General features: G+C 36.8%; 2 protein-coding genes across 3 annotated transcripts in view; one reads left to right on the top strand and one right to left on the bottom strand.

Annotated features, from left to right (window-relative positions):
- LOC145985408 (mitochondrial 10-formyltetrahydrofolate dehydrogenase) overlaps positions 1-13,015 on the bottom strand; it is a 38,075-nt gene extending 25,060 nt beyond the window's left edge. The window contains exons 1-2 of the mRNA XM_083119399.1: positions 12,459-13,015; positions 8,229-8,370 (exon numbers count right to left, since the gene is read on the bottom strand). Of these exons, the coding sequence (XP_082975525.1) occupies positions 8,229-8,370; positions 12,459-12,515 (199 nt within the window). The 5' untranslated portion in view covers positions 12,516-13,015. The remainder of the gene's footprint in view (positions 1-8,228; positions 8,371-12,458) is intronic.
- A 554-nt stretch (positions 13,016-13,569) lies between these two features.
- LOC145986004 (uncharacterized) lies at positions 13,570-22,904 on the top strand. 2 transcript variants are annotated; one of them, XM_083120170.1, is made up of 5 exons: positions 13,570-13,621; positions 17,371-17,510; positions 17,826-17,995; positions 20,303-20,469; positions 21,537-22,904. In XM_083120170.1, exons 2-5 carry the CDS (start codon positions 17,390-17,392, stop codon positions 22,540-22,542), a joined length of 1,464 nt encoding a protein of 487 aa, XP_082976296.1. In that variant the 5' UTR covers positions 13,570-13,621; positions 17,371-17,389; the 3' UTR covers positions 22,543-22,904. The 2 variants fall into 2 exon arrangements, with proteins under 2 accessions (XP_082976296.1, XP_082976295.1); XM_083120169.1 differs by lacking the exon at positions 13,570-13,621 and adding an exon at positions 14,072-14,276.
- Positions 22,905-24,376: the final 1,472 nt, after the last annotated feature.

Genomic DNA, 24,376 nt, shown 5'->3' with positions numbered 1-24,376 from the left:
TTATAGGTAATTTAATGTATCTTTGTTTGCAAGAGTGCACTATACGAATTTGTATTTCTAAAGATGTATAGATGTCAGTTTTGTTGATAGTATCCTTTTGTAGATAGTGAATGATTCATCTGTACTTTAATCTGTGTTCTCGAAAATAGTATAAAAGCGAGGATGTCGCGTAAGAATCATCACACTTTTTCGCCACGGATCGACGAAGCTTTTAAACTTAAAAAGAACTCCTCGGTGTTGTGCATACATCTTGGTATGGTAGTTCGGGGCGCAAGCTAGGCCTATGTGAACATAGGTACGCCGATAGCCATGCATTGATGATATGCACAATACTGCAACCATTCTACGTCAAATAATAAGGTTAGCCTAAAGATTAATTTGGAAATAAAAGGCTAAAAAGCAAATATTGGCTCAGTTATCATTGCATATCTCTTGGTGTGGTAGTTCGGGGCGCAAGCTAGGTCTATGTGATCATAGGCTTGCCGATAGCCACGCATTGAGTTTTATGCATTTTAATTGAGTCAATTCATCGACAAAGCGAAATCCTCGCCTTCGTCTCAAGTATAGTTGCATTATAATTGCAATAAATAAAGAATAAAACTTTTCAGTTTATACATACGGCAGTAATGTGGTTTTATTTCTCTTTGCTGTGAATATTGTCTTTGCCTAACACTATCCCTGTACCTGAGAGGAGTCTGTGTACTTCACCGAGTCTCATCGTTCACCGCTGAGTATTATTAAGTTAATATTAATAGTAAAATAATACGACGCGTACATACATAAGTTAGTTTTAGAACGTATCAATATTTACACAAACACAAAAAGAGAGAGAGGTAGGTTAGAGGCATGGCAGGTTCCTTTGGGGTAGAGGGTGAATTTGCCTGTGGCAGTGTGGGTCTGGAGGGTACAGGAGAGGCACATGGAGAGGTTACATTTGTGACCAAGGTGAGTTGGTTTTAGACTGAAGGTTGTGGTGGACCAGGATGTTTTGGAAGTTAGGGGAGGAGGTGTTTGAAGACAACTCTGGCCTTGTTGGTGAAGATGTTTCTGGTGTCAGGTTCACTGTGGAGGATGGGAAGGAGGGAATGTAGGGTATGTCTGATTTTGTTGAGGTTGGGGTGATATTGGATGACAAGTACAGAGGGGTTGGTGGGAGGTTCCTTGGTGGAGGTGTATGAGGCAGCTTGGAATATTTGTTTCGTGACCAGGGTGGAAGGATATCCATGGTTGACAAAGGCTTGGTGTAGGCAAAGGTTGTATTTCTGTTGGGAGTTGGGTGAAGTGTTGAGGCGTTGTCCTCTGAGGGCCAGGGAGAATGAGATGGCTATTGTGGTGTGGAATGGGTGGGAGCTGGAGAAGATTAAGTATTGCATATGGTTGGTGGGTTTGAAGTGGATTGATGTTTTCAAATTACTTTCCTGAATGCACATGTCCACATCTAGGAAGGTGACTTGGTTGGTGCAGTGGGTCATGGTGAACTTGATGGAGCAGAAGTGTTAAAAGTTGCTCCAGGAAAGTTGGTAGGGATTATTCTCCATGTGTCCAGAGCATGAAGATGGCATCAATGAAACAAATCCAGAGGAGAGGTTTCAGGTATTAGGTCTCCAAAAACTCTTGTTTGAGTTTGTTCATGAAGGGGTTGTGAAAGTAATGCTTGTCCTCAAATGTGAAGTTGTTGCATGTGAGGACAAGGTGGGCCAGGAAATTAGTGCTGGGGTTGTGGGGTTTTGGTCTGCTGTTGAGGTAGAATTCCATGGAGTGGAGGCAATGAGAGTGAGCTATGTTTGTTGTAATGGGAAATGATGTCAATGGTGGCTACGATTGTGTTAGGGGAAAAAGGTGGAAGGACGTTGATTTTTTTGAGGAAGTGGTTGGCATCAGGGAGGTAGGAGGGCAGAGCTTTCACAAGAGGCTGGAGTTGGAAGTCGACGAAGGCTGAAATTCTTTCGGTGAGTGAGTTGTAGCTGGACATGATAGGTCTGCCAGGTTTGTGTATTTTGGGCAGTGGGTAAAAAGTGGGGGTTATCTGTGTATACTGGAGGCTGTCAGCCCTCAAGGGGGGCCTCGGGTGTGAATGAAGTCCTAGATTTTATTGAGGTGTATGGTTGATAGGTCAAACATGGTGGTTTTGTAAGTGAAGAAGTCAGCCAGCTGGCGAGTGGCTTCCACCAGGTAATCATGAGAGTGCAAGATCACCGTGGTGGACCCCTTGTCAGCCGGGAGGATTTTGATGTCATGGTTGTGTCAGAGATCTAGAAGAGCTCATTGTTGGAAGGGGTTGGGGTTAGGTTCATTGTGGAGGTCATCTAGGAATGAGCTCACAGGCAGTGGAAATGTAAAATTGGAGGAGACTTGGGTGGGTTTTGTTGGTTGTCGTCTGGAGGGAAGGGGTTTATAGTCCAGAAATATTGCCAACAGAGGTCTGGGGAAAAGGTGTGATGTCAAAGAACAGGTACAATTGGTTGGGGAGAAGGTGAGACCTTTGGATATGACATCCATTTCGGCAGTAATGAGTTCATGATAGATAGATATACAGGTTGTCTCATAAGTAATAGTGCGAACTGACAGTTGAAAGTACACGATAATAGAAGCAAAAAAGTCTCAGTAAACATTATTAAACAAACGAGCCATTTTCGAGATAATTGTGAATGTGTGGCTACAAGCTGCCACTGACTTCATTGTTTGTAAACATCTTCCTAGTTGGTAAAATGCTAACAATGTGTGTGAATGTGTGGTTAGAAGCTGTTACTGATTGCATTTTGTAAACACCGAGTCCTTTACTCCTTGCATGTTCCGAGGTTTGCTCTTTGTTTACAAAACAGAACATTTCCGAGAGGTGGTGTGGGAATCAAACAGGATGGATAAATAAACCAGTCAGTGTTTACAAATTGCAATCAGTGATGGCTTCTAACCACACATTCGCACACATTATTAGCATTTTACCAACTAGGATGACATTTACAAACAATGAAGTCAGTGGCAGCTTGTAACCACACATTTTCAATTATCTCGAAAACGGCTCGTTTGCGGACCCATGTTTATTGAGACTTTTTCGCTTCTATTATAGTGTACTTTTACGTGTGTCAGTTTGCGCTATTACTTTTGAGACAACCTGTATAGATAAATTAACTACAGTTCGGTTGTTTTGGGGTATGTTAGAGTCATTGGTGACCACGGGTCATCTGGGGGTGGGTTTGTCTGTGCTCATTTTCGAGGGTGTGATGTTTGCACATGCAAATTTGCTTTTTTTCTGGTGGGTTTAGTAGTGGTGTAGGGGATCAGGCAGGAGTAAAGGGGGATCAAGTAATAGTGACCATGTCGGTTTGGTCGGTTTGATAGACAAATTTGGTGGTGGAGGGGGCAGTCAGCCTGAAAAGTTTTGTGGCAGAGAAAGAACATTTTTTGCAGATGTTTTTCGTTCAAATCACTGATGATGGAATTAGCAGTATACAGAGGGAGTACATTTTTCAGTGGCAATCACCTGGGGTCAACAACAGGACTTTAGTTAGAGATTGGATGGAAACGGACAGCTCGGATTGGTAATATTTCCCATCCCTAACTCTCACCTCCATTACTACCCATTGCCCCATCTAACATCACACCATACCACTCACAGTTTTCGACAGACGTGACAAGAGAAACATACCACTGAAGATAGAATGTAAAAAGAGTACCTTTTAAATCAGATTTAACAATTTTAGGGTGTCTACCAAAACAACAAATGCAAAATTGACTTTATCATGACCCTTTTCCCCATTTATCTTAACATTTATTTAATTGCTCTCTATTTAGGTATAGTTGGAAATTAAGAAAATACATATTTTTATTTAATGAGAAACCCCTACCACAAGATGACAACTGAAGCTGTAGTTTAACAAGAGATTTAGACTTTAATTATTAATGCATGTAAAAAAATTGATGCTTCAGACTTCATCCTGGATGAGGAATGGCCACAATACTTTATTTTAATATTTTTACTTCACGTATACAAGAATGTAATTCTTAAACAGAGCCAGGGTGGCTACTCTAGAACCATGATAAAATTCCAGTATAATTCTCGATTTTCAAGGCAAACTTTCCAAAAATTCAAGGTTACAAGGAGATAATGTTCTCTCTATTTCAACCTTACGTATTACCGCCTCTCACCACCCACACATATAGACACAAATATATTAATATAAAAGGTCTGTGCGATTCCAGTCTATCTAAAAATTCTACGTACTTCAATTCAATTAAACGTTATATATATGCCATTTCACATACTCAAACATGAAATACATCTACAAACAAGTCACAAATGTTACAGGATATATGTATCTACTAAAAATTGTTAATTGTATATAAGAATTTCAAACTCCAATTTACCTAATCGACTTCAAGATATCTTATCTTGCAATAATCTTCTGTCTGTCATGTAGATTGTTCTGCAAAGGACACTAACAAAGCAAACTGATTGAGAGTTGAGAGAATTCTGTATTATTTCCCACACAGCTTTCCTTTCATTTCTTTCCTCGAAAAAAATAAAAAAATAAAAAATAAACTGTGAAAATCTTGCCTCAGAGTATTAACATGTATAAATTCAATGGGATTTGGATTAATAAAAGTTGCAATTTTTCATGTCTACGGGGAAAAATTCATGCAGAATTCACGTAGAATTCCTGGAGCCAATAATTCATGCAGAATTCCTGGAATTCCCAGTGAGTAGCCACCCTGAGAGTGAACAAATCTTAACCACAACTCAATATAATTCTAGATTTCCAAATATTCTAATTTTATCACATCCCAGTACAGGTAAAGGGTGGGTCATCCGGTGGTTTCTTTTAAAAGTACACGTTATTTTGACACTGACGGCTCATTCGCGCTCAAAACCTTGACAGAAACCAGTAGCATATCTCCACGGTACGAAATGAACCGTTTTACGCTGGAACAACGGTAGGAAATATTGAAAACTTATTTCCAAAGTGAGTGCTGTGTTACCAAAACAGTGCGAAAGTTGAAAAGAAATTTCGGACGAAATAATGCACCAACCGTGCCTGCTGAAAGGAAGTTCGTGAGAGTGGCATGCTAAGTAATAACACAAGTTACCCTCATGTTCGTCCAGTGCGCTAAGTCCAGAAAATTGCTGCTGTTGCCAAAAGTGTGCGCCGAAACCCAAGAACCTCAACTTGCCACAGATCTCAGCAACTGAACATTAGCCGCAATAGCCTGAGAATTCTGCATAAAGACCTTGGATTATTCGCTTACAAGGTGCAACTTACTCAGGAATTGAAGCAAAATGACCACCCACTTCGTTATCATTTCTCTGTGTGGGCTTTAGAGAAGCTCGAACATGACGGCCATTTTGCTAAAAAAAAAAAATCATCTTTTCGGATGAGGCGCATTTCCATCTGGGTGGCTATGTCAACAAGCAAAACTGCCACATTTGGGGCTCGGAAAACCCACAAGTCATCGTAGGGAGGCCACTGCATCCTCCGCATGTGACTGATTGGTGTGGTTTGTGGAGTGGCGGCTTTATTGTACCATTTTTCTTCGAGGATGATGATGGCATCGACGTTACGGTCAACGGAGAGCGCTACAGAGGCATGATAACCGATTTCATTTTTCCAGCAATTGCTGACTTAGACGTGGGCGAGCTTTGGTTCCAGCAGGATGGTGCTACGTGCCACACAAGACGTCCAACAATCGCTCTTTTGCACACTCAGTTCAATGAGCGTGTAATCAGCCATTTTGGTTATGCTGTCTGGCCTCCGCGAAGCTGCGATTTGACGCTGTTGGACTTTTTTGTGGGGTGCTGTTAAAGATCGATGTTATGCTGACAATCCAGAAACGATTCAGGCACTTCGTGCAATAGAGCCACAAACCATCAACAATGTCCTGCAAAATTGGGTTGCTAGGATGGGCTACTGCCAAGTGAGCCGCGGCAGCCATTTGATTGAAATTATATTCCATAACTAATCGGAAGGTGTACTCTTGTCAGCAATAAAGCAAGAAACAACAAACAAACAAAAAAACAAACGGTGTTTATTTTATCGCACTTTTAAAAAGAAACCAGCTGATGGCCCACCCTATATATATATACACATAACAATGCAAATTCACTACACTAAAAAAAATAGCAAAAATTCTTGACCACAAGCACAATTCCTTGACTTTCTTGACCTACCTGTTGATTACTTCACTGGCAGACACACTGAATTGTGTGATCCATCATGTTAGAATGTCAAGTTGAATAACCAGCTCTTACAGCTTATCTTTCTTGCTTCAAAAGCACTGGGGCACTACATGAAAAGTGTACTAGAAAAAATTCACTTTTTGAAGATTATTTTTTAAATTACGGAAAAACCACCAACATTATCGAAAAATTAAACAGAATCTTTTTTGTAGCCCATCTAATGAGGATTAAGACTAAAAAAAGATTACCTGCCTACGAGCATTGATTACGGAGATATAGGTCAATAACTGAGTGTCTACAAAACTGATGATTGGGGGGGGAAGTGCCACGAGGAGGGACGGGCACTTTTGGGATTTTGCAGTACTAGTAGTGTTCTAACAACTGACCAAAATTCAGCTTTTATGGAATTATACACGACATGAAACCTTTATTGACTGGGTTAATTTTCGTTAATGCATTTCATGCATTCAGGCTGTTATCATTAGAGCCCGGATGTTCAGGCACTTAAAAATATTAAAAATAGCAGGCAAAAAGGCAACGAAAAATTGAAAAAAAGGCAGTGTATGTCGAAAAAAAGGCAGTGTATGTCGAAAAAAAGGCAGTGTATGTCGAAAAAAGGCAGTAAAGTTTCAGAAAGAGGCAGTGAAAATTGAAGAGGACTTAAATTCTTCTTAAATCTTTTAAAATGTATTTACAAATAATAATTTGAATAAGAAGGGTTATTGAAACTTGAAATCAAATAGAAGAAGAGAAATATAATATTAAAAAAATGCCTTGTCGAAATGACAAAAGAGGCAAAAAAGGCAGCGTAAGATGAAATTGTTCAGAATGTTAAGAACCTTTGGATCGGTGTACTTTTGTGTTCAATTTTTTTCTACCAGCATCTGAAACGAATAGGCATTTTGCCTAAAATCTGGGCTCTAGTTTATAATACACAAGTTTTTATGTTATAATCAGTGGCGTAGCACAGTTCTCTGGGACCCCCCTGCAACTATTTGGGGTCCCTTAGTGAAAAAGAATATATCAAGAGTAGGACAGAACACACTAGTTCGCTAGCCACCCCTCCCCCTTGTTGTAAAATAAATGACCCCTTATCGCAAATACCCTGCCTTCATTTTTTTGCCATCGACTTAGGCTATATCATTGCAGTAGTTTCTCGAAACTAAATCCTGGTGGTCTGAATCTCCGATAAATAACTGGAATAAGAAATTAGAAATATTTTCTCTTATATCAAAGCAGCAGCACAGTCAGCATTCTTTTTTTGGAGGGGAGGCTTCACACGGCCAAATATGTTTTATTCGAAACATTTTTTTTTTAATTAGGTTACGTATAATACACATATATTTAAAAAAAATACTATTTGGGGAATTCTTTAAATGATAGTAAACACTGCTCTTTTGGACTTTGAGGTGGATGCGTATTCACCCCCAAAAGCCATCATTTCCTGGCTGCGCCAGTCCAACATCCAATGTGAGAGCCGCTCACATTAGCCTTCTAATACTTATAGAGAGTTATACGTATACTCAACCAAACTTATCATTTCAGTCATGGGGGTTGAACCGGATTCTTAGATTGTCGATAGTGTCCTACCATCGCAATTATATTTTGTGTGTGAAATGTCTCTATTTTAGGTGACCATACGCCCCATTTTGACCGGGATAGTTCCGTTTCACAGGCATGTTCCAGTGATTATAATAATTAATACATTTTGATATTGGGAAATCATATTTCATTTATTGTTTATGATGTGTCTTTATGTGATCCATACTTTAATAAATACTAACAATACACTATTAATAACAATACTTTTAGGACCAGGCCTAACCGATTTTTTTAGGAAAAAGGGGGGGGGTAAATTGATCTCCTTGGGATGTCCCATTTTTGGGTCATAATATTATGGTCACGCTACTCAATTTGTATTAATCAAATAAAGAGAAAATAACTTCTTTCAACTAAAACTCATGGCTAAAATTCTTTCAGTGACTTACATGGAAAAAAGTATTTACCAAAAAGTTTAATTACTTTAGCATAGTTCTTAACAAAAAGATTCATATACCTAAGGGATCTTCTCTATTGCCTTTGTCTGGAACTGTGAAAACTCCAACAACCTTATGACCATCCTTTCTTAATAATTTATAGACTTCAGCAGCAAATGTACTTTGTCCTATTAAAGCCACTCGAAGTTTGTCTAGTAGTTGCTGAAATGCAGAATATGCAAATTAAGTAGTCTACTTTCTATCTTGACACCGAAATATTCTTAATTTATCCTCATTGTTGTGATTAGCCTAAAGTGGCAAAAAAAGCACTGCTAAATAACAAAAATACAAATTAACATACTAAGTAGTCAAATAAGAACAAAGGCACAATCAATTATCTAATAAAAATTCCATAAAAGACATTCATAGTGTTAAAATTAGACTAACATTCTGCAACATGGGAGAAAGTAATATTTTAGCCAAATTTTACACATCTTTCATTATTTTATCTCATGGAATTAACACAATAAATTCATGTTACAATCATTATTACAAAGTTTCCAAATGACCTACAATGTATTACCACTAATTTCTTAAATTATATTTTGAAATTAAGCATTATTGTTGAGCAATTTCAGATACTTATTCCATTAATTGTTAAAATTCAAAATGTTATTCCACTTATCCTGAAGATAAAGGAGAATGGACATTTTTGTATCATTCATGAAGATTATATTTTGCATGAATGTTTTTGGGTGGTACCACGTTTCTGCACAGTCTATGTATATGATTATGATATGGTTTGCCAGAACAACCAAGAGCAACCAACCCACTTACAAATTATTATTATTATTACAGTTACTTCAGCTTATGGGAATGCTTACATGAGTAAGTTAGGAAGGTCAGGTTTGGTGCTCCTAGCATCCCATTCTGGTGTGAATTCTGTATTGCACTATTTCAGCTTCTTTGGGAGTGCACATATAATCATATTACCCAAAGGTTCAGAATTTCTTGAGATGTTAAAGGTATTTTAAAAAGAGAGCCTGGTGTATATTTGATGAGTTGTAAGTGTTAAGTTTTCGTTATATAACTCGTTTGCCATTTGATATACACTTCACTCCTGCAACCACATATAACATGATTTTCTCGACCAAGGATATTCTAGATTAGTAGGTCAAATTCTGATAATATAACCAAGGGTCATTCCATGTCAAATCAACCAATTTTTTATGAAATGGTTGCATGAACATTTTAGAAAAAATCATTTTTAGCACATACGTTTGTACATGTTTCTAGATATCAAAACCAATGTTCAAAAAACATTATTGTCTTTAGTTCTCCTATAGCAGCCATTTTTCCAACATGGCGCATGGCTTTTTTTGCTCATGTAGCAGTATACAGAAACCTTAATATTTCAAAAACCATTAAAGCTAGAGACCTGAAACAAAATTCAATTTGTAGCTAATGAAGTATACTTCCTACGATATTCAGGTATGTTTTGCTTGAAATTGCATCGTAAGTATGACAGTTATGGTGGAAAATGGGGTAACAATAGTTAAAAAATTGAATTTTTAAGCCTGATTTTTTTTAATGAAGGGGTTTAGTCCAAGGCTTGATTTTTTTTTCATGTGTAGACCTACCTGCAAGGTGTCTGTAAATAAAATATCAGTGCTTAGAAATGCACCCCTTTTTTACAGCATGGGCTCAAACATGGCCGTTCCTTGAATTTTGATAGTTTTTGGGGTTAAATATCTCAGATGGGTCCCCTTTAAAAATTCTGAAATTTGGCACATAGGAAGCCCTTCATGAACCTAACTCACAGGAAAAATCTCAACTTTTAGATTCAACTTGTTTTGGTCAATATGAGGTAACATATGCCACCTAATTTCTCACGTTGCAAAGTAAGGTTAAACTACATTCCATACTTAGAATAATGAAGTCTTTCCTTTTTCATTTTTAAATTTGGGTTAAATAAAGCCTCAGAAAATATAGTAACATAAGGTTTTAATACTTGACTTACCATAAATTGAAATTACAAGGTATGACAATTGAAAATCTGCGAAATTTCATCAAACCTTTTGCAATGAATTTTGTTTCAGGTCTCTAGCTTTAATGGTTTTTGAAATATTAAGGTTTCTGTATACTGCTACATGAGCAAAAAAAGGCATGCGCCATGTTGGAAAAATGGCTGCCGAAGAAGAACTAAAGACAATAATTTTTTTTGAACATTGGTTTTGATATCTAGAAACATGTACAAACGTATGTACTAAAAAATGGTCATGCAACCACCATTGGATGGTTTGGCATGGAATGACCCCCAACCATTAACTTATCTTATATGTGTGACATGTATATTTGTGGTAACAGTTTGTTATATCGGAGACACATTTCTTCATTTTTACAGAAGAAACTGCTTACGGAAATGAATTTCTCCAAGCTTTCCAACGTTCATCGAGGTATTTTCTTTCATCGTGGAATATATTTGACCGGGAAATCATGTATTTTTCAACAGAAATATCTCACCAATGCACAATTGCCATAGCTTTCGCTACGTGAACTGCATACGTTTGATGACATAAGCCCCTGTCAGTGTTTCCAACCCCTTTTTTCTCACTATGGTTGCCTAACCTAACCAAACCTTATTGTAAATGGTTTGGGGGGCTATCCGTGAATGGTTCGTGGGACTATCCGTCAGCTACCGTGCATAATGGTTCGTGGGGCCATCCATGAATGGTTCATGGGGCTATCCGTGAATGGTTTGTGGGGCGGTAAGGGTTCCGATTGTTTTACGATTTCTCCTAGCACAAAGACTATCGTAGAATTTTGGAAATCATTGTCACACGGAATTTAAACCTTCCCTAAGGTAATGAGCACTGTTTAGACTTGAAAAAAGTTATTTATTATGTTGAAAAAAACAACTTGAAAATTACCTTACACACTTCTCATGGACAAGATATTCTCCGTCAACAAGCGACAGTAAATATCGTAGAAGCATGGGAATGAATGTAGAAGTAAATCGGAGCCTTCGTAGAATGCATTTAGGGACTTTATGTTAATGCTAAGGGAACCAAACCTAACCTGCCTAACCTAACCACGATGGCATATATTGAACAAAACCTTAAGTAATAGCTAAAACTCCGCAGAATGTGTAAACGGATGTATATCGAAATCGAACCACGTAAAAATTGCATTCATAGCATGATGAAATCGCAATAAAACAAAAGTAACTTTGGCCGCTGGTAAAAATCTGATAGTCCCCGGACACCTATAACTTTTTCGTTTTGTGAATTTTTGACATTTGTACTAACCCACCTGCTTCGCAGAACATTCTTGAAGGTGCATTCACGTTTTTTTGATGAAAGTAATTGCAATTTTTTTTTAAAAAAAAAAGTGTTTTGTAACTGAAGAATGTACGTTTCCGCAAGTGTAAAAAAAGTGTTTTTGTAACTGAAGAATGTACATTTCCGCAAGTGGTTTGTGAGGTTATGCGAGAATGATGTGTGGGGCTATGCACAGTTTTTTCGAAACCAATTTTTAACTATTGTAACCTATACGTGACCCTACCTAACCTAACCTTACCGGAAATGGTTTGTGCGGCTATGCGTCAATGGTTGAATTTCTGCTATGAAACATTCCCACATCACACAAAGCATCTTCCAGATGTTAGACAATGCTACAGGAAATTATTACCATTAAGTAGTTTCTTCTGTAAAAATGAAGAAATCTGTCCAGGGAATATCAGATTAGTACCTAAGTTTTTGTTTTAGAACCTTTCATTGTTCGATTAGGTGTCATGAGTTGAAAGCTATTTGCAATTTCATGGCTTGTTAGGATAAGTGGATTGATGCCGTCAGCATTTGTACTTCCTTTTGTTTCCTTCTGGGTGAGTACACAGAGGTGTGATTTTTCATACCCACACGGAAAAAAGGTTTCAGGGATATGAGGTTACATTTCAGGGCCAAATATTTCCATTACTTTTTGTTTCTGCATCTTGAACAAATTTTATGTAACATCAAGCATCGAAATCTGTCCATTAAAAAAAGGCAATTTTTTAGAGGTACAATAGGTCAAAAGTCCCTATTTTCACATCACGACATGAACTGTGTGTATATCTCAAACATATCCATCAAAACACAAACAGAAGATCCTAAAACTGTGTCATAATAAATACACAAATTCAATATAGGAAGAAATCAGTTCGGGCGATATCGCATATTTACCCAATAAGGGCTACGTTCCACTTGTTGCAGCACTTAAGGTGTATTTAGCAATACAATTCAATAAAATATTGTAAAAATTAGAATACTGACCGATGAAGTAGAAAATCGTCTGCTGGTCAAGATAAACAGTCCATGCTTTATGGTCATCTTCTACCTAGGTTTTCTGTCGTTTCACTGCTCGATTCTGGGTGGATATTTGCTGTCTTATCTGTCGGCGTCACGAATAAGAATGACAATATAAATAAAAGAACAAAACGAAAGCGTGACTCTTGCTCGTCCTTGAACCTCGAGACTAGACAAGACAAGAAAGCAAAATCTGTGGCAAAATCGTCTTCCCCTCCCAACGTATCAAGGGTAACAGGTCCTTCAATTCCACTTCTAGTCCTTGAACCTGAAATTGGGTCATGTTCTGCTTCCGGAAAATTCCTTTACTTTTTTATTTTTCTCCTTTCGCAACCATACTTTCACGTTTATTGTTCATTAACTTTATAAATGTGGACCGCCAGCCTTAAATTCGCATTTACAAAGAAGTTCATTATTTTTTAAAACTGTTCAAATAAAAAAAATTAGCTTGCTTTTTTTTCCTGCATATTGCATAGTGGTATCTGCAGAAAATAAAATAAAATAACAACATTCAATCCAATCTGTGGCATCAATGATATCCAGCTAATACTAGAAACTACCAGTCAATTTTCAAGTTCCAAGAGATGAAAGGTTATCTCCTGCACGTAACAAATATCTCGCAAGACTTCTTTTAGGAATTTGAAAAGCTATGTACGAAACAAACGCATCCGTCGAAATTGGAAGCTTTTCATTTTTACTTCAGCTGCTTTTTCACTATTTCTGGAGTACTAGAAAAATCTGCGAATTTGTGGTAACATCTCCTTTTCTGTTCCTCTGTTTTTGCTACTTTACGTCGCTCTCAACCTGATTGTTTAATCGCGTCGACGAGGATTAGGTCACTTTTAGCATAGAATATTTAGGTGACTATAAAAAGTGCTCCCCTGTGCTTAGCACCACGCCATGAAGGCGTACAGGGGGTGTGGGGGTAACGCCCCACACTGTCCTCATCCGGTCATGATGGGGGGAGATGTGATCAGCATCACGCCCCTGAACGCCTTTACCCACCAGTATGTCTATGGTTTATCCCAGGTACGTACCCATGTCATTCGACGCTGGGTTGGCGGCGGGGCCGCTTCCAACGTTAGAAAAGTTCCCGGAATAGAACCGGCCGGGGATCGAACATGAGCATGGTAGTATATGTCTTATTTACCATGTACTGTAATTTGTACACACCGGTAGTCCTTGGACGCAAATAAACTAAACTAAACTTAGTAAAACCCAGACAAAGTCTGTGCTAGTCTAGTAATCTTGCCATATTGTAATGTTTGACTGACATGTCCGATATCACAGCACGAATGCTGAGGGACCCAATCTTAAAACATTTTTGTGAAAGTAATCGCTACAACTTCACAGTATGTGTTACAGACGTAATTGCATACATAGCATGATGAAATCACGATAAAACAAAGACCGAGTCTACTGCCACGCGCATCTTTTTTGAGGTCCCAGCAGAAAAAAAACGTGGCAGCAGACACTGCCAATATCTATACAGCAAATCAAATAGGCTTTTATCGAGCATATCGAATGTATTTCAATATCCATTTTTGCGATGGTCGATTTCGTTTGTTTACAGCATGTCATATGTCGTAGTCTGTGTCGTAGAACAAGCTAACGTTTTGTGATGCGATGCTGATTTTAATTTTTGTTTTTTTATTAAGGATTTGTAGAAAACCCTCCAGGATATTGTTACTATGAAAAGAACATCCACCCAAACGCGCTCTTTTTTATTATCTGAAAATTTTATTATCTGAAAAGAAGACATGTCCATGGAAAAGAGAACTTATGGTAACTTCGGAATGGATTAGATTTATTTTATCCATGAATCACATCATAGTCATACATGTACCGCTGCACATTCATACCCTATTTTAACGGTTTTGCTTGTAGACAACTGTGTAATATCTGCGAAACAATTTGCCGAGCTTTGAAATTTGTACTGGCCTAAATACTTTTTTAAAAAATAACTAAATTCAGCTACATCGAGTAATGTGAGATATCACTAAGAACGAGTGGGTGTGAAATGAAAACTTTTAGGCATGAATATAGGTTTGGTGTTCTTACCATTGTGATGAAAGCCATGCTTATCTATCACTTTATGCAAATCTTTTCGTGTATAATTTCTCATAAAAATAATAGTAGTAGTTCTGTAATTAACATTCTCATTATTCTCCTTACATATTTTCACTAATTTCTACAGTACTCTAAATGCATTCCCCATGCTTCTGTAAAATATAAAAATCATTACACAATCCAAATTGAGAACATGTTTATAATATCCTTTCATCAACTTATTGAACTTAACATAACTAAATTCGTGGTGTGGCATGACTTTTTCAAAAGTGTTGCCGGCCATCAGTATGACGATTATGCCTGCTAGACGTTATCAACTCCACCCCCTGCCAAAAAAACAAAGAAAACCTTCGATCCATTTCGTTCTTTTTTTTGCAATCTGCTCATTGATTTAGCCACAAACACTCCTACAAAGAATACAGTACACTTTGATCTAGTCAAAACGGATTTCATCATTTTTACAGAAGAAACTACTTACGCAAATCACTTTCTGTAGCATTGTTGAAGTTCCGGAATGTATTTTCTGTCATTGTTCCATCTTTTTTAGCAATAATTCATGTTTATATGTATAAAAATATCGCAATTGCCTTTGCTTCCATGTACTTCCCCTACGAGAAACGGATGTTGATGATGTAACACCCTGTCACTGTTTCCAACCACCATGTCTTTTTCCAAAAAGATGACGTGACCCCAAATTTTATCTATGCTTGCCTAACCTAACCTTACCGTGAATGGTTTGTGGGGCTATCCGTGCATGGTTCTATGTATTAGCATAATTTAAAACCCGGGAAAAGTTAGAAAATTAACACGGAAGGTATTTTTTTTTCATTTACAAGGTTGGAATCACTGCATACCCACTCCAAATCGACAAAACCCAAGCATGACGTATGATGATCCAGAACGCTCGCGCCATATTGTGTGTCACGCAAGTGAAGAAAAGGAACAACAATAATTACTCGTAACACGAAAAATTGAAGTTATCTTCGTGAGAAATATAGAATGTTCCGCAATGCACAATAAGTAAGTAGCAATGTTAAAAATGACGAAATAAATGAGTTACAGGTGTTTTGACTAGATCAAAGTAGTAATAAGAATACCACTAATGAGACAGTTACCATGAAAATGCAATGAAGAGTGGTCGACCCTTGTCAATTCTTCATATCTGTCTTTTTTGCAATTGAGGTGGAATGGGGAAGAAGAACAACCACATTTCTAAAGCCAGTTGGATGTTTGTGTGGTGAGCAAATGACAGAATTACGCTCCCCCAGCGGTAGTCAAACTATGGAAGGGAAGTCCAGCTGTACGTTCTACTGTTTCCAACTTAGTTTCTTGGAGCAACGTTTGCACAAATCGCACCAAGGAACTATCTTTTCGTCTATTACCTAACCGCTCTAGTAGCTTTAGGTGGGATTTAGCTCTTTTCTACCAATCCAACGTGACAACACTGGCCTGAAAGGTAACAGGGCCCCTTAACATGCATATGAAGAACCCCGTAATACACTTTGACCCAAAGTCTTCCCACACTTTTACCTCTTCAGGGTAGCGGAAATGGCCTCCCTCTTTGCTTCAATTGGCTGCAGAAAAAAAAATTCCCTGTAATATCTACTTAATGGCAATGTTGTTGGTTAACGTATTTAACAATGTTTTTATTAGTTAAAACAACTTCTTAATTGAAGTAAGTCTTGAAGCTTTCCTGGTGACGAATGATGAAAAGATTATATCGGGCTATTGATCAGGTGAGTTGTGGAATGTTTTCCACAACTCACCTGGTCGATAGCCCGAGAGAATCTTTTCATCAACTTCTTAATTCTTCACATTTTGCTGTGGTAACACCGGTTACATGCACACCACACCTCTGAACTAAATACATCCAGATAAAACAACGAAAAAGAAATATTTTGTGAAACTCTTTCCCTGCAACTATTCATTGTGTTAATTCCTTCATATATATTTTATCTGTTCTCCATTCATCCTCATTCTTATGAATAATTTGGTATACTTGTATGGTATTTGTATTCTTGTTATTGAGTGTCACTTTTCTACCACTTTTGGCCAATTGCAATGATGAGTTTAAGTGATGATTAGATGAAAGTTATGAACGGACACTTCCATGGAACACCCATACTCAAAGCCAAGGAACTTCGGTGAAGGTGGTAAGAGATCTGTCACCTACGACCATGGCAGGGTGGTCAGCGTTATGTGCTATGGAGCCAAAGGTGATCCTCATAGTTATAATAATGTGATATATTTTTTTTTTTTCCAGTAAAGTGATAACTTCGTTCAGATCATCAGGAACACTGTAGTCGTGAATGTTATTTGAAGGGCTCGGGTGTAAAATATGGTGTCATTTTGGTCATTTTTGACATTTCATTAAGAAAAAAATGTTGTTAGAAGCTATACTGTAGATAAATTGTTGTTTTCGTGTTGTGTTTATCAGTTTCAGAAGGCTTCACCGAGTCCAGTGCAAATTGTATGACATGGCAATTTCACTAGAAAATTGAGGGATGGCACATTTTACTTTGTAACTCAAAAATAACCAAAATGTCACTTACCATGTTGTACACCCGAACCCTTCATTTAATAATCCATGTGTGGCTAAAAAGTTGACAAATAAACAAGAGAATTGTTCGTGCATCATATCTAAAATCCAGTCATTGTCCATGTTTCTAATGAAGTGGTTTTGCTGCTTTTAATGAGACATATGTGTACACTAATCTTCTGCTTGGTCATTAAAACTTTATGTATAACATTGTGTGGATTAGGACTTAGCTTTCATTTTCTAACATTATATTTTCCTATCAACATGTAGGTTTTGAAAGAAATTAGCAATGCCACAGTGCACATCACCAGACAGCTTGTATAAATTATGCTTACAAAAGTTGTCGTTCTATTACACTAAACATAACTGTTGGAATGATGAGGAAAATTGTGGACCACTGGATGAATTACGTAAGTTGATGTTTTATATATATATATATATATATATATATATATATATATATATAATAAAATCTTATTTGGGATTCTTATTTTATACAGAGAAGTAACATTATTGTAGATATTTTCAAAGAAAATTAACATTAATAACCAACCATGTTTACTGCATTTTCATCCACTAACACTAACTAGAAAAGATATTGCATTAAAAATTCATAATAAATTTCTACAGATCTCCATAATTTTTTCAATTGTGTACTACTAAGTTGAAATGCCAGTAACAGTTTCTATCTCTTCTGTGTAATTTACTCACTTTTAATATTGCAGCTAGTATTGTTGTAGAGGATCTCTTCATACATGCAATATCTGGATCAATAGGTTCCACGCATCACAGAGTGATTTGGAAAGATTCATGGAAAGTGTTCCTAACACCATTAGTTCGTTGGGCTTATATTCCTAATATAGGACTTCTGGAATTTGTCACGGAAAGGTGTAAAGTAAGTTACTTTTTAACTTTTGGCTATAAACTATTATATTTGAATGCAGAGCATAGATTACTGTCACAATAATTATGGTAGATTGTTGTGATTAAATATATACACTATTCAGTGGCATATTCTCTCATGTTACCTGGTTTACTGCTGGCAAACAACTTTTTTCACATGTATATACAGTGGAACCTCGATCTTACATTTTTCACTTGACTAAGCTCAAAAAGACTTAAAAAGCAGAGAAAATGTAAAACCGAGGAAAGTTTTATAATGTTTTGCTATGTTGGAACCATCAAGATTGAATATATAATGTGGGAAAATGTAAAACAAAATCGGGGTTTCACTGTACATGTAGAAATTGCTGGAAAATTTTAAGTTGTCGGATTTCTGTTTGTTTTACTTGCATGCCTGCATTAGTGTTTTATTTGTATTATATTAATTAATATGCATACTAAATACATTCAATAAATAAGAATTGTTGTTATACAAGCTCAAATTTTCAGAATATGCTAATGACTTTATTGATCATGTTTGTACCAAGTTCTTTTTTTAAAAAAACTGTCACAGCCATGCCACATAAAGAAAGAGGAAATAAAGTTGGCAGGGAAAGCCAGGTCTCTCTTAATATGTGAGTAGTGGCCCCATGTTTTGATAAAATATCTTGCTAATCGTTCAAAATCATCTTGTAAATTGTAGGTAGACTCTTTTTCTCCCTCTCACTCTATTAATCTACACTAACCATACAGTTATTCAGTTGGCAAAGTACAGAGTTTTGAGTTCTTAAAATCATTGTAAGCACATATAGGCTAATCGGGACTGGACGTACAGTTTAAAGTGGAATCCGGCCCACTGTGGAATGTGGCTTCACCGGGTATCGAACCTGAGACCCTTCATTGCAAGGCAACAATGTTACTAGTTTGACATCATGGTGGCCGTGGTGTGGTACTGGGCTGAATAGCCATAATTAGTCATCAAGCAAAACGAACAGTGATGGTAAGTAGGGTGCCAATAGGGCCCCTACTCTGTGCATATACCTTGCTGCTGACGACAGAGAGGGCAGCCAGGTCCTGACACACACACACAGGCATACTTCCTAACTTCTATAAAGCTTCCTCTTGGTGTATTCTCTCGAGCTGAAAAGAAATGTTTTCCCCTGATTGTCCATTTTTATGCACTGCAAAGTAAATGTTGATTGGCAGGACTTCTGAGTCAACGTCAACATATTGTGGCACCTTGGTGCAGTGCTACCTTGAAATTGCTGCTGAAGTGTAAGTGCTTTGGCATTTATAAACTTGCTCTCTCTGGTCATTCAGTTGTGTTAGTAATGCAAACACACCATCGTTGCCAACCTCTGAACAGGATAAGACTGTACGCACACGGCAAATGGATCGTAAATTCATAACTTATGGTTTTGCGAATTACTCACTTTTTCAGATTAATATGTATTCTCAATAATATTTAAAAATGGTTCTTTTAGACAGAATGTTTTTATTGTTGTGGTTTTAAACAGTCATGGGGGTATGGGAGTTTTAATAGGTCTTAGCAAATTTTCCAAATTCTTCCTTGCACCAAAGTTATACCTGTATCCTTTTTCCTGGCTTTTGAAGAGATTTGACGTGGCTATGGAGTATTTCAGATAGCCTAAAAAAAGAACCTGAGGAAGGGAACAGTAGTTTCCCGAAACGTCGTTCGGAAAAAATAGATACTCACCTAAACATAAGTGCAAGAAATTTTGTATTTTTAAATATTATTGAGAATACGTATTAAAATGGATCATATTTTTGTCTTCAGGACCGTATGCTTGGTTTAAGAATTCCCTAGAAATATATTTATCACAACCACATGAACTGCCCCATATATATAGATAGATCGACTGTCACCAAATTACCGAATCACTATCTTTTCGGTCCCAATAGTTGAGTGAATATAAGTCCATTTCTTCGGGGAAGAGGGGAACTCCTTTGTTCTATGTCAATTGTTGATGTTTGTGTTTACACTCGGTATGGCCAATCTTTCAAACGTTTGGCAGTCGTTTGCCTCTTTCTTGGCACAAATGTTAATGTGATTGTTATTGTTATAAGACCTTCATTGTTGACATGTTTTGAAGTTGTAATTTAGCAATAATTTCTACAATTGCAACGTTGCAGAATTTCAGTTTTAAACTTTCATGTAACATTTCTGTACTGGTTCGACATTGTGCACATTTTTACCAAAGTCCGGACTCTACGTCTGTACATGTACGGTCATGACTGTATGGTTGGCAACACTGATACTCACGCAAGCTCTAATATTTTGCATTGAATTATTTTTCAGAATCTGAAATGGTTGAGCATTCAGTGGACTAAGGATACAGATATTCCTGTGCAGCAGCTAATAGAACTGAAACATAGATACACTTTGGTGGATTTGGATAACTATATCTTTTGCAACTTTGATGTCTACAGTGAGTTGGTACTAGGGGATGCTACTTCATTGATTGGGTGAGAATTATAACTTCATGTTTGCTTTTTAAAAAAAGAAGATATAAAATGCCTTATTAAAACATTGTTTCCACTATTTCTGACTACTTGAAGCCCTTTTTTTCCCCCTTCCCAGTGGTCTTTTTCATTACGATGGTGTTATCTGTTTAAGTGAACCAAATAGTTAAATCTAGAAGTTTTGTAAAGGTATCAGTACAAAATAAAAAGAAAAAATCTTTTATAAAATACCTACACATATTCAGCTGCCTTAAATCACATTTTAATCTTTTTATCCATTTTTACCATACCTCTTGATCCGTGTCTTGTTTGACGCAACCAATGGTATAATTAAATTGGCATAGACTATCTCCCTGATGAAGGAAGTAGTTACATCCCGAAACGTAGTTTCACGGAAATCATATACTCACCAACGTAAGTACTTTTAGGTATTTTGTAAAAGATTTTTTCTTTTTATATTGTACTGATAATTTATACTACGTGAGTAAGTCGCACCTGCACCAATATTAAAATATGAATTGTAAAGGTAAAAATGAAAGTGTTTTATGCAAGAAAATTCATGTTGCTATATTTTGATTCATAATTTTTTAATATATGTTATAATATATTTCCCAGTATGAAAATTAATGCTTCCTTTTATAAAAAAATACAGTATATCTCTCACCATGTATTACCAACAAGGTACTAAGAAAATTCCTCTTGTATTGTGTAATTCTTCATTGTCATGTTAATAGATAATTTTTATAAAGAGAGAGAACATTTTTCTTAGGGACTTTTTCTTCTGTGATTTGATGTACAAGACATGCTTGAGATATACCAGATGCTTGTATGTTTCCATTTCTTTGCTACCATTTGATCGGAAAATAATAGTGGACTCTTTTTAATTCGAATTCAACAAAATTAAAATTAACAAAAACATTACATCATCAAAGATGATTTGAAGGAGAATAAACTTCCATTCAAATTATCCAAGTTCGAATTGAATAGTGTCCACTGTAGTATAAAAATAACATTTCATAGTTTTGACAGCAAATTAATTCACTTGTTTGATTTTTTTCTTTTATGTTCAGTTTGACAAGCCAGAGATATTCTATTGGTTGGCAAGGCTACGAGGATGGTCTTTTCTGTGGATTACAAGAGCTTCATGTGTACAATTTGGACTTTACGACAGATGATATTGCTTCTATATTGCTAAACACTCCACAGTTGCAGATCTTCCAACACAATAGAGTGGCTGGGGCTCTGCACAAGATCTTCAAAGATAATAGACACCAGCTACCACAGTTCAAGCTTCAAAACATTCACATAGAGATTAGTGGTCCAGACCATGATCGGCACTCCAGATTCTACCATCCAGTGATAAACTCCGTGGTCACCTTATGCCCAGATCTGAACGAAGTGATAGTGGTTGCATCAAAAAACATCGATGGTCTAATGCTGTCCCCATTCCTAAGATTATCCCAGATCCAGAACTTTGCTTTCTTGCTTTGGTTCTCCCCAAAAGACCAACCTCCAGGAGAGTTTTTCAATAAAGGAATAGCACCGATTATCAAAAAGTATTCAAACACACTAAGAACTTTGAGGTTGAACAGAGTGACTGGCATAGACATGGACCTTATTGCAAGGTGCAGAGGACTAAGGTGGCTTGAAGTGGATGACGCTACACACAAACTTGATCCGTTAACACAGAATAATCCTTTGGCACATTTACAAATCTTATCCCTATCTGAAGCAATCTATGCTGACGAACCAATTCTAGATAGTTTGTATTATCCTTTCCTGTGTAGTCCGGCATTGACAAATTTAGCTTTATCAAGCAGAATGGACAGCGAGTCTTTGACATTCATTCTTCAAAATAATAGTTTTGAAAATCTCAAAATGATTCAGTTTTTAAGGTGTCGTGGCTTGAGGTTGGAACACGTGGTCACTTTGTTGTCACTCAACAACTACCTGCTTTCTTTGGAAGTTGATGCATGCCGCCAAATAGGTGAGGAGGAACACGCTAACATAAAGAAACTAATTCTAGGTAATCGTTTGAAGTGTAAATATTCATATGATCGTTTTCCAGGCGAATAAAGAATGTTGTTATAAATGGAGTACTGTTATTTGATCTGAACATAAGAATGGTAATTCTGTCTAAGAGGTATTTAAACTATATGAACTCGCTGCTGTAGACATGCCAATGTGTCGATGTAAAAAAATAACATCTCAAGGATTTTAGCCACATTCTCAATTTGAGTGTTGCTTTCCCGAATAACTTATTTCAATTTGTTTCGATAAGCTTTGGATTAAGGCATTCATGAAATGTAACTGGTTCAAATATAATTTCCATTTACATATAATTTATCTTCATGTAGCTAATGGAAATGTGCCTTGTAAAAACTTGAATGAATGTTTACAGATATTTTTTATTTTTCGTAATAAATTGGTTTTCTAAGCCACTGATTTTTTTCACCTTGTTTGATCACTATTGAAAAAAGTTTCACCACAGTATAGGTTTTGTATATTAATCACTTATGTTGAAAAGATGGCCTATAGGATCATATGACAGCAATGAATTGCACATCACATTGGTGAATCAGTCAATGTTGATATGCAGTATTTTACAAAAATAATACAGCAGAAGTTACTGTTAAGAATGTTTTTGTACATGTGGTGACGTTTTGTCCTTGTTTCCAGGAGAATACAAAAACAGATCATATTTTATCAGCGTAGACTGCTTAGCTATGTAAGGTTTTTTTGAGTGCAACTGTTTTTTCTCATTGTTTTTGTTGGAATTGTATTATGTCCACTTGATGCACAGATAGGCTAATCGGGACTGGACCTACAGATTAAAGTGGAATCCAAACCTCTGTGCGGTGTGACTCCACCAGACATCGAACCCAGGACTCGTTGATTACAAGGGGATGATGTCACCATTATGCCATCGGGAGTTCTCGGAATCCAGAACAAAATGTTGTCAAGAATAAAAACCCATGTAATAACATCATTTACTGTATTATCTTGTAATACCCAACAATGGTTATGATTTTTTTAAGAACATTGATATGCAGGATTTGACTCTTTCTTGTTCTCATATTGCCATATAGGTATGGACATTAGTGATTAGTAGTAAATAAATAAATAAAAAAAAGCTGAACCTACTCTGACATGTTTACAGTGGAGAAGTGTAAACATTTTTGTCATAAGGTGTTTTCACACTGAATTCACTAGTGACACACTACCAGTGCTTAAAGTGGTTTCAGTCACTAGCTGGAATTCCAACCACAAATGAACAGGCACAGGTAATTATTATTATTATTATTATTAGTAGTAGTAGTAAATGCATATTAAAACTCTCTCTCGCGCTCTCACTCACACTCTGGCCTTCTTAAACCGAAGGTTTATGGCTGCAGCAACACAAGCCTTCCATCTGTCCCTATCCTGGGCAAGATCAATCCAATCTTCCATCCTTACCCATTTCCTTTAGGCCCATCTCAACGTTTTCCCTCCATCTTCGTCCTGGCCTTCCTATAGGTCTCTTACCATCAGGTTTCCCAAGAAGAATTCGTGCCACAAGGCCTGCCCACCTAAGTCTTCTCGATAACAATGGTAATTATTATTATTATGTTTTTTTTCTGGGAAGAAAGGTTTTAGTACTTTTCAAGCAGGTTTGTTGTTCTAACTGTGTTTATCATAAGAACTACATCAAGTATTGTGATATGTTAATAATGATCATGCATTTCTTTCAATAAAATGTTCTTAGTTCTATCCTCACCAATAAAAAGATGCTGGTACAGTACACTTGTGTGTAATGCCAGAAAAAAAAAGCCCCAATTATTATTACTAATGCATTCAAAGTAAATACATAAACACAAGAACTGCCATTTCAGGAAGTTAGATTCTCATTTACATCCTAAACACACAGGAC

This window comes from Lepisma saccharinum, chromosome 3 (genome assembly GCF_977018435.1).
Source record: "Lepisma saccharinum chromosome 3, izLepSacc3.1, whole genome shotgun sequence".
In the NCBI taxonomy this organism is placed as follows: domain Eukaryota; kingdom Metazoa; phylum Arthropoda; class Insecta; order Zygentoma; family Lepismatidae; genus Lepisma; species Lepisma saccharinum.
Note: the sequence above shows the minus strand (reverse complement) of the source record. Positions and strands in the feature narration are given on the sequence as shown.

What these genes read in the sequence shown, in the direction of transcription:
- LOC145986004 (XM_083120170.1), top strand. Translation starts at nt 17,390, where the DNA reads ATGCCACAGTGCACATCACCAGACAGCTTGTATAAATTATGCTTACAA. An exon ending in TTGTCACGGAAAGGTGTAAA is followed by an intron (nt 17,996 to 20,302) that starts GTAAGTTACTTT and finishes ATTATTTTTCAG; the next exon opens with AATCTGAAATGGTTGAGCAT. An exon ending in GATGCTACTTCATTGATTGG is followed by an intron (nt 20,470 to 21,536) that starts GTGAGAATTATA and finishes TTTTATGTTCAG; the next exon opens with TTTGACAAGCCAGAGATATT.